We start from the raw sequence: 9,909 nt of genomic DNA, 5'->3' as shown, positions 1-9,909 counted from the left end.
CAAACATTCCTAATAATTGCCCGATTGCCAGCAGAGATGAGGCTGCATTTACATGCAGCAATGGTCTCCACTGAATAAGGACGAGTGACGAGCGTTTTCTTGTTCATTAAGTGATCTTCAGCACCTTTAGACTGGGCAATTACTTGGAATAAGTATTTTTACAAATTGTCATCCCCGATAATTGGTCCATGTAACAGGACCTTATCTCATTAGACCAGCCGCTGTACTTTGATGGTAAAGCAGGTGCTGAGTCTACAGAGACATCTTTTGACGTTGCTGTAGAGGATGGCATTCAACTTTTTCCCGAGCACTCCTGCTGTAAGAACAAGTTGAGGTTCTTAGTGGAGCCTCCTGACTATGGCTGGGATTGGAAGAACCTTTAGATCGCCACAGTCCATGACCACATCATAATCAAAGGGGATGTTCTCCTTCGATTCGGTCACTGGCTTTCCTAGTGACCCAATTGGAGATGAGGAACATCCCTAGATAGGGACCAAATAAGGCCCCCATGGCCATCTTTGCCATTACGACCTATTAAGGCTACTTTCATATCTGTGTTTTTAATTCCGGTTTTGAGATCCGGTATAGGATCAGTCACTAAAAATAATGTAAGTCAATGGTGATGGATCCTTTTTTTAAGAGCATACTGATGGGCAAAATCAGCCGGATCTCAAAACTGGAATTAACAATGCAAGTGTGGAACAGGCCTTAAAACGGATCAGGATGCATGAGTTCAGTTCAGTTGCGTTTTGGGGCCAGACACAAAACAACTGGAAGCAGCTTTTTTGTGTCTGGTTTGCAAAACTGAACAAACCTGATCAGGCATCAAAATCAATGTAAGGGTACTTTTACTAGCATTATTCTTTTCCGGTATTGAGTAAAGGGTCTCAATATCGGAAAAAATGCTTCAGTTTTGTCCTAATGCGTTCTGAATGGAAAGCAATCCGTTCAGTATGCATCAGGATGTCTTCCGTTTCATCCCTTGTATGGTATTTGACCAGAAAAAATACTGCAGCTTGCCGAAGTATTATTTCCCGGAACACTATCGCACTTGCCGGATCAGCCATTAATCTCCATTGAAATGTATTAATGGCGGATCAGGTACCAAGCGTTGCGGAAATTGCTGCATCGCCAGATCCGGTTTTCCGGTCTGCTCATGCGCAGTTCTTTCTGGCTTTACAGTATAAATATTAAAAAAAGGTTGTCAAATAGTAATCCTTTAATGGGATTTTAGAAAATGTAACAAATTGTAAGAACTGTCTGTAAAAATAAAAAAGTGATTAATATAAAATTACACGAGATTGTGCATACATTACATAAAACACAAAGCCTACACATATTGGGAATTTATCATGAGGGTAACGTTGGAGTATTCTGCTTCAAATTTATGAAATGTTGCACACGGTTTGATAAATAAGTGCAATGAACACCTTACCTGTCTTGGGCTATAGGAGCTATTAAAGGAGCATACCAATTAATTCCCACTTCACAGTGTGCATCCAGATAAATTAAAACCTGCAAGAGATCAAAGTTACATTACAGACTTAAAGGACTGTTAAAAAAACATAACACAAGGTAAGTGTAAAACTGACAGCAGAAAAACCACCCCCAAAACTTGCAATTGTATTCTTCATCATTAAATATATTTTTGGTGAGCGTTTGTCAAAACAGTATAAAAATAAATAAAAATCAATTTTTACGAAAGGCTAGGAGTCTGACAATAATACTCAGTATCTGAGAATACTATTCAGGCATGTACAACATACTCTGGTCACCACAGAAGTACGTAATTGCCTGCCCTTGTCTACTAAGTCATGTTCAGATTGGCTGAATTATTTTCACTTGGTAAGGCGAGCATTACTTATTTTATCAGTTCATATCGTTCAGACCATTTGGCAGGACAACCTCTTTTGCATTTCCAAAAATCAGAATCCCATTTAACTTCCTGTTTGGATAATAATCTTGAATTATATGGTGAAAGTGCAGTTCTATGCAAATCCCCTCAAAAGACAAGGGGGCACTGCCTCCGTCTCCACAGGCGTCAAGACTTCTTTACTGTAAATCTGTGGAACAGTCTACGCCAGGACGTGGTCACAGCAGGAGCAGTGGACTAATTCTTATGTAAAAGTGTCTCACTTCTCACCCCCTTCCTCTAATTCACAGCCCCACTGATCCCTTAGTTGAGCTCGATGACCATACGGCACGTCTTTTTTTGGCCGTACTACGTAACTTGTACTGACAAGTCTTACAACCCATGTGGTTACACTGACGGAGAAGCAGAAGAGCTTTCATGTGACTACAGGCAAGTCAACCATTTATGATACTTGACGAGGGTGATGTGCTTTATAGCCTGCAGCCATTTCACTTCAGTTTAACTTCAAGTGCCAGTGCAGCGTCTGTAAATGACATTTATATATCCGGCCAGCTCTGGTGTATTAGCATATTCACCAATATATCACTGCTGTGTATCAGAGGTAAAAGGCTGGTAGAGAGCCCCGTCATCTTCAAGGCTTATGGAGCAGAGCTGAACTATAGATCCATACTCACATAAGCACTCTAAGGGTCCATTCACACATCCGTGTGTGTTTTGCGGATCCGCTGATCCGCAAAACATGAACATCAGCGATATGCGTTCCGCATTTTGCGGACCACACATCGCCGCCACTTAATAGAAAATGCCTATTCTTGTCCGCAATTGCGGACAAAAATAGGACATGTTCTATTTTTTTCGGGAACAGAATTGCGGACCTGGAAGCGCGGGACCGCAATTCCGTGTCTGGGCAGCACAATGCGGAACTAAATTGCGGATGTATGAATGGACCTTAATGATGGCCATAGACAACCAGAATTTTAACCCCTACACGTGCTGTTATATGCGAGACAGACATGGCTCTCTGGGCAAGAAAAACAGAGCTCTGACAGGATATTACAAAAGTGATTTTGGGATGCATTTATGTGAAAGAGGTGAAAACAAGAGGTGCCCTTTAACATGGGGCTGGTTCCTCAAACCTTGCTGCTCTTTGAAAGCATGTGTAGGGTGAAACCTGAAAGGGCAAGTTCACTTTTCATGCTTCAGACTCATTAAACTGGGCACCAGAAGTGTGTTACAGGTTTTTCCATGAACACCCAAAAACGGGATCCCCAAGAGCAGCTCTCAGGTCCCATGGTTGAAGACACGACCGTGTGTGTTCATATAGCTGTTTGCATGCAGCCCATGACAGTCTACCACAAGACAGGAACATACTCCTACTTACTTGTCCTAGTTTCGCCTTCTGGGCTCCGATGCTTCGGGCCTGTATAAGCCCCTCTCTACGTTCGTTCCTAAATACCTTTACCAGCCCATTCCACTGCTTGACGTAATTGTCCAGCCTTGACTTTAAATGTTCTGGAAGAAAGAACCAAGCAGAATCAAAGTGAGAATACACTTTCTATGCTGCCATGCCCTGGAATCTGAAGCAGGATATCAATTTTGTGACAGGACAGCCACAGGGACGGGTACTGGCACATGGATGGCAGAGTCGATGCCCTTTGCTCTGAACATGGATGAAACACTACATCTGATGGCTTATTCCTAGGAGCGATGACAATTTACATAAACCCCACAGGATGGCTTAAGACCAATTGACAACTTCATAAATTCCAAAAGTGCCAAGTGTGGTTTGACCACGATCAAGAATGGTTGAAAAGTTAGCCTTCTCCAGTAGTTGTACTAAAAACGAAGATGCAAACCGTCACCCATAAGCTTCATGGTCCCACACAATCTCAACTTGTGAGAAAGACAAGTAAATCTAAGGCTGGTTTCACATCTCCGGCAAAGAACACCATGCCGGAAATCTCCGGATCTGGCACTGCCAGAGGCAAACAGAATGCTTGCCAGCCCCATTAACTATAATGGGGTCCAGTGGAGATCTTGCAAATATGCCAAGAATCGGCCGCACAGGAAGCGCAGCATGCTGCGGTTTGTGTCTGACCGATTCCCGCCTTCGCTACCGGACCTGCCTGCCGGAGATGTGACACTAAATGTTCACTCTTGTCATCAGCTGCTAAGAGAAATACTAAATGACCGGTGTGACATCTGGAAGCTGTGGTAAAAAGCCATCAAACCATGCAATGTAATAAGGCCTTAGAGACACTGGAACTCCTGTATGAAATGGCTTAAAAAGAGGACCTCGCCCCTCTCCTGACATGCCTGTTTTAGTAACTACTTGCATTCCCCATATAATAACAATTCTGGAACAGCTATTCTTATGACTCTGTGTTGTGCCATTCCTTTATTATTCCTGGTAGAAGTTTACAAATAATCTGCCAGCAGTCTGCAGTAAAGGTACTGCTGGGCGTTACCAATAGATGGTGTGTCAAATTGGCAGGGACAACCCCCCTTAACTACCATAGCGGCAGACCATGCAACTGCTATGGGGCCCAGGGCAAGAGGGGACCAGTTGGGATCCTCTCCTCTTCTACTGCAGATGAAAACTTGGTCAGGACTTTACCCTCTAAAGAACCAACTTTTAGCAAAAGAGCCAGTGGAAAAAATAGCCCAAGGTTCATTGAAAAGGGTTGAGGCGGAAACCCTTGTGTCCTGTGGTCCTTACTTCTCTATGTATGCCACTGCCCCAACTGGTAACACCCATCTGTGCCTTTACTGCAAGGATGCTGACTTTATTCATAAACTTCTAGTAGAAAGAATAGAGGCATGGCACAACATAGAGTCATAAGAATAGATGCTGCAGAATTGTTATTACATAGTAAATACAAGTAGTTATTACCAAAGACATGTCAGGAGGGGTGACAGGTCGTCTTAAAAGTGCGATCCAGGAAGTAAATGTAAAAAAAAAAAAAAAAAAATCAGACTGGCATAAAAACAATGAGCACCTCAGCCTTTCGCAGAACGAAATTGCGGACCCATTCAATTCCTATGGGGCAGCACGATGTGCTGCCCGGATCCGGAATTGCAAGTCCGCAATTCCGTTCCCGAAAAAAATAGAACTTGTCCTATTCTTGTCCGCAATTTTCTATTAAGTGCCGGCGATGTGCGGTCTGCAAAATGCGGAATGCACATCGCTGATGTCAGTGTTTTGCGGATCCACGGATCCGTAAAACACACACGGACGTGTGAATGGACCAGTGACCGGCCTTCAGACGACGATTGCCTTAGTGGTCATTTCTTGGTGTTGAGAAGGGCCCGGTAGCAGAGACCTGAGAGGTGTGAGAAAAGGACCCTTTTTTAAGTAAGGTTAGCAAATGGGATAAAGACATCTTCTATTTATAATATTTCCAATGACACAACTGCATTTCCTTAATTAAAGTTCAGTGTTTTTTGTAAAAGAGGTCTCGTTAGTAGGATCAACCCTATTAAAACAGATAAACTACCCATTATGGTTGATCCTGCTGATTAAAACAATGCTTTCTGTATTCAGGGGCAGATTGGCCATAGACCCTACAGGGAAAATTCCAGGTGGGCCGATGCCCAGGGGGCCACTCAAGCACTCTTGATGGCTGAAGGCCAGGTACATAACGATCAGATGCTGCAGGTGGCCCCCTGAACTCCGCTGTATTACTGTCCTCATGATGGTGATACAGTTGAATACTGTGATGAGGGCAGCAGTATTTTGTGCTGTCCTGTGGTATTTGGTTCTGCTGGGGCGGTATTCTGTGCTTCTGCGTGAAGCCTGTACTGACTCATACAGCACCATGTAAGCCTCTGTGACTGACCGCTATGCTGTGGATGGCACTGGGGAGCACTGACGATGGCACTGTTATAGGGTGCCATAGACGTCACTGTTACGGGGGCGCTGTGGAGCTCAGTATGAGTTATAGGGCTTATGCAAATGACTCATCGGCCCAGGGATCAAGGTCCATGTGTTGGCCACATTTTCCAGGCGACCGCAGCTGCCCTGACCAGCGTTGCCTGTATGATAGCAATGTATGATACAACCAGTCTTTATCTGATACAAGGCCGTTGTAGTGTCATCATATACAGTAATCATGCGTACAGACCCTGCGATCAGCTAGAGACTGGCTGCATCATAAATCACTGTCAAAGTCAGTTTGGGATTTGTGTGCGGCCTGCACATGGACCGTGTTTCCCGGGCCGATCATGGTCATATCACACATTACAGGCCAAGATAAACACTGCAGCAGGCAGGACCGAAAAAGATAGGATCAACCCTCATGCACACAACCGTATCAGTTTTGCGGTCTGCAAGTTGCGGACTGCTAAATAAGTATACTGTCCATGTGTGATCCGCATTTTTTTTTGCAGAGCCATTGATTCTATGGGGTTGAGGTCCGCATTTTGAGGACTGGAATAGACCATGTTCTCTCTCTTCCAGAACTGATATATGGATGTGGAAAGCACACTGATGACGTCATCAACGTAGAGAGTGGCATAAGCAGTGATAACAGCTGTTGCCATGGACCTCAGATGGTCAGTGGATCTTATGTCTAGGATTGGCTTTCCACTCACCTTTGTTACTGTAATCATCTATCATGACAATCTCAGCCAGGTATTTTCTAGGGGTCCTCTTGATAACACTGTGAACGGTCCTCATGAGCGTCGACCAGCCTTCATTATGGAAAACAATGATCACACTGGACGTGAGCAAGTTCTCATCATAACTCCAGTATTTGCACCTACAAATGACAAGTTCCACCAGTTATTAACAGTTACAGGTTTTCTGATAAAAGAGGTACAAACGATCCAAATTTATTGATTAGTCACAGCAAGTAAAATGAGCAAATCTGGCCTTAAACATTGGCCCTGCTCTCATTGAGATGACCTCTACTAGTCTAAAGCATATATTAGACGGGCAGATAATCGTGCAGATCATCACTAACAAGCCTTCATATGAATGCTCGTTAGCAATGATGTGTCAGTGTAATACTGCCGTCGATTTTTCCAATGAACGGGCAAACACTTGTTAAGCCAATTGGAATTTTTCAGCAGGTTTATAAATCATCGCTTGCTGGCGGCAGATCGTGGTGTCTAATCACAATCTGCTGCCAGCAAATAATGATTAATTATGGGGACGAGCGATGGCATAGTGATCACAACCGCCCATTCTGAGGAGGAGATCACAGCATGTAATACCAGCAGTCTCCTCCGCTGACAAGCAAGCGATTCCCTCCTAACAATCATCTGTGTTATTTGCCTGTCTAAGGCTACTTTCACACTAGCGTTCGTCGGTCCGCTCGTGAGCTCCGTTTGAAGGGGCTCACGAGCGGACCCGAACGCAGCCGTCCAGCCCTGATGCAGTCTGAATGGAGCGGATCCGCTCAGACTGCATCAGTCTGGCGGCGTTCAGCCTCCGCTCCGCTCGCCTCCGCACGGACAGGCGGACAGCTGAACGCTGCTTGCAGCGTTCGGGTGTCCGCCAGGCCGTGCGGAGGCGTGCGGATCCGTCCAGACTTACAATGTAAGTCAATGGGGACGGATCCGTTTGAAGATGCCACAATATGGCTCAATCTTCAGGCGGATCCGTCCCCCATTGACTTTACATTGAAAGTCTGGACGGATCCGTACGAGGCTATTTTCACACTTAGCTGTTATATGCTAAAAATAATGCAGACGGATCCGTTCTGAACGGAGCCTCCGTCTGCATTATTACGATCGGATCCGTTCAGAACGGATCCGATCGAATGCTAGTGTGAAAGTAGCCTAATATTAGCCTAAGTCCACCATAAAGATGCAGGCTCCGCTTGGCCTAAGGCCTCCTGCACACAACCATTTATTTTTTTGTTTGTTTTTTGTTTATGGGCCGTTTTTGGCGTTCCGTATACGGAACCATTCATTTCAATGGTTCCGCAAAAAAACTGTACTCTGTATGCATTCTGTTTCCGTATTTCAGTTTTTCCATTCCGTTGAAAGATAGAACATGTCCTATTATTGCCCGCAAATCACGTTCCATGGCTCTATTCAAGTCAAAGAGTCCACACAAAAAAAACTCTGTATGTCTTCCATATCCGTTCCGTTTTTGCAGATCTATTGAAAATGTTATGCCCAGCCCAATTTTTTCTATGTAATTACTATATACTGTATATGCCATATGGAAAAACAGAACGGAAACACAACGGAAACAAAAAATTGAAAAATGGATCCGTGATAACACTGAAAAAGCCATACGGTCGTGTGCAGGAGGCCTAACAGGAATGTTACGTCATTAGGAAGAATATTAGGAAGATATCCAGCTGCCATACTCCTCTGGTGTCGCTCATCTGTCAGAGAATCCAATTAAGGCTACATTCACATCTCCGCTAAAGGCACCGCAATACACACAGACGCGCACTGCCAAATCCCCATTACCTATAATAGGATCCCATTATAGTCAATTGGGATCCAGCGGTGTGCAGCTGTGTCCGGTTAGAACGGATACGGCAACTCTGGTAGACTGTTCCTGTGCCGGAATAGGATAACGGATTACCTTAATGGAAATGCGAACCTGCTCAAACAATACAAGAAAACTAGACATGTGTAATATGCCAGACACCCAGTCTCAACACATTTTAACCCCATAAGGACCCTGACAATTTTCACCTTCCTGCCCAGGCCATTTTTAGCAAATCTGACATGTGTAACTTTATGTGGTAATAACTTTAAAACGCTTTTACTTATCCAAGCCATTCTGAGATTGTTTTCTCGTCACATATTGTACCTTATGACAATGGTAAAATTGAGTTAAAATATTTCATTTTTATTTACCCAAAATTTTAAAGAAATATTAAAAGAAAAAAAACAATTTCTCTGCTTTTAAAACAGATAGTGATACATCCTAAAATAGTTATTACCTTACATTTCCCATATGTCTATTTCATGTTTGGATAATTTTGTAAATGCCATTTTATTTTTTGGGGACGTTAGAAGGCTTAGAAGCAAATCTTGAAATTTTTCAGAAAATTTCCAAAACCAACTTTTTAAGGACCGGTTCATGTCTGAAGTCACTTTGTGAGGCTTATATAATAGAAACCAGCCATATAAATGTCGCCATTTTAGATACTACACCCCTTAACGTATTCAAAACTGATTTTTACAAACTTTGTTAACCCTTTAGGTGTTCCACAAGAATTAAAGGAAAATCTGGATGAAATTTCAGAATTTCACTTTTTTGGCAGATTTTCCATTTTAATCAATTTTTTCAAGTAACAAAGCAAGGGTTAACAACCATACAAAACTCAATATTTATTGCTCTGATTCTGCAGTTTACAGAAACAACTATATGTGGTCGTAAACTGCTGTACGGGCACATGGCAGGGCGCAGAAGAAAAAGAACGCCATATGGTTTTTGGAGGGAAGATTTCAAAAATTTTAAGTTGCCATGTCACATTTGAAGACCTTCTGATGCACCCCTAGAGTAGAAACTCCAAAAAAAAGACCCCATTTTGGAAAGTACGGGATAAGGTGGCAGTTTTGTTGGTACTATTCTAGGGTACATATGATTTTTGGTTGGTCTATATTATACTTTTTATGAGGCAAGGTAACCAAAAATAGCTGTTTTGGCACAGTCTTTATTTTTTGTTATTTACAATGTTCATCTGACAGGTTACGGTAGATCATGTAGTGTTTTTATAGAGCAGGTTGTTACAGACGTGACAATACCAAATAGGACTACATTTTTGTTGTTTGTTTCAGCTTTACATAATCAAGCATTTTTGAAAAAAAAAAGTTTTTAATGTCTCCATATTCTGAAAGCCATATATTTTTTTACATTTTTTTTTTGGGGGGGCAACTATCTTATGTAGGGGCTCATTTTTTTCGGTATAAGATGACGGTTTGATTGGTACTATTTTAGGGTGCATATGACTTTTTGATCGTTTGGCATTCCACTTTTTGTTATGCAAGGGGACAAAAATTGGCTTTTTTGAGACTTTTTTTATACGGTGTTCACCTGAGAGGTTAGGTCATGTGATGTTTTT

The 9,909-nt window shown here is 42.8% G+C and overlaps 1 protein-coding gene across 1 annotated transcript; it reads right to left on the bottom strand.

The window, feature by feature from the left end:
- Nucleotides 1-1,435: 1,435 nt before the first annotated feature.
- Nucleotides 1,436-8,327, bottom strand: LOC122923784 (N-acetylgalactosaminyltransferase 7-like; the record flags this gene model as incomplete). Its single annotated transcript, XM_044274625.1, has 4 exons — nt 8,303-8,327; nt 6,467-6,633; nt 3,255-3,385; nt 1,436-1,515 (listed from the first exon to the last, which is right to left on the bottom strand). Coding segments are annotated over exons 1-4 (395 nt in total), but the record flags the coding sequence as incomplete, so codon positions are not given.
- Nucleotides 8,328-9,909: the final 1,582 nt, after the last annotated feature.

Source organism: Bufo gargarizans, unplaced genomic scaffold (genome assembly GCF_014858855.1).
Source record: "Bufo gargarizans isolate SCDJY-AF-19 unplaced genomic scaffold, ASM1485885v1 original_scaffold_1911_pilon, whole genome shotgun sequence".
NCBI lineage: Eukaryota > Metazoa > Chordata > Amphibia > Anura > Bufonidae > Bufo > Bufo gargarizans.
This window is presented reverse-complemented; position numbering and strand designations above follow the sequence as displayed.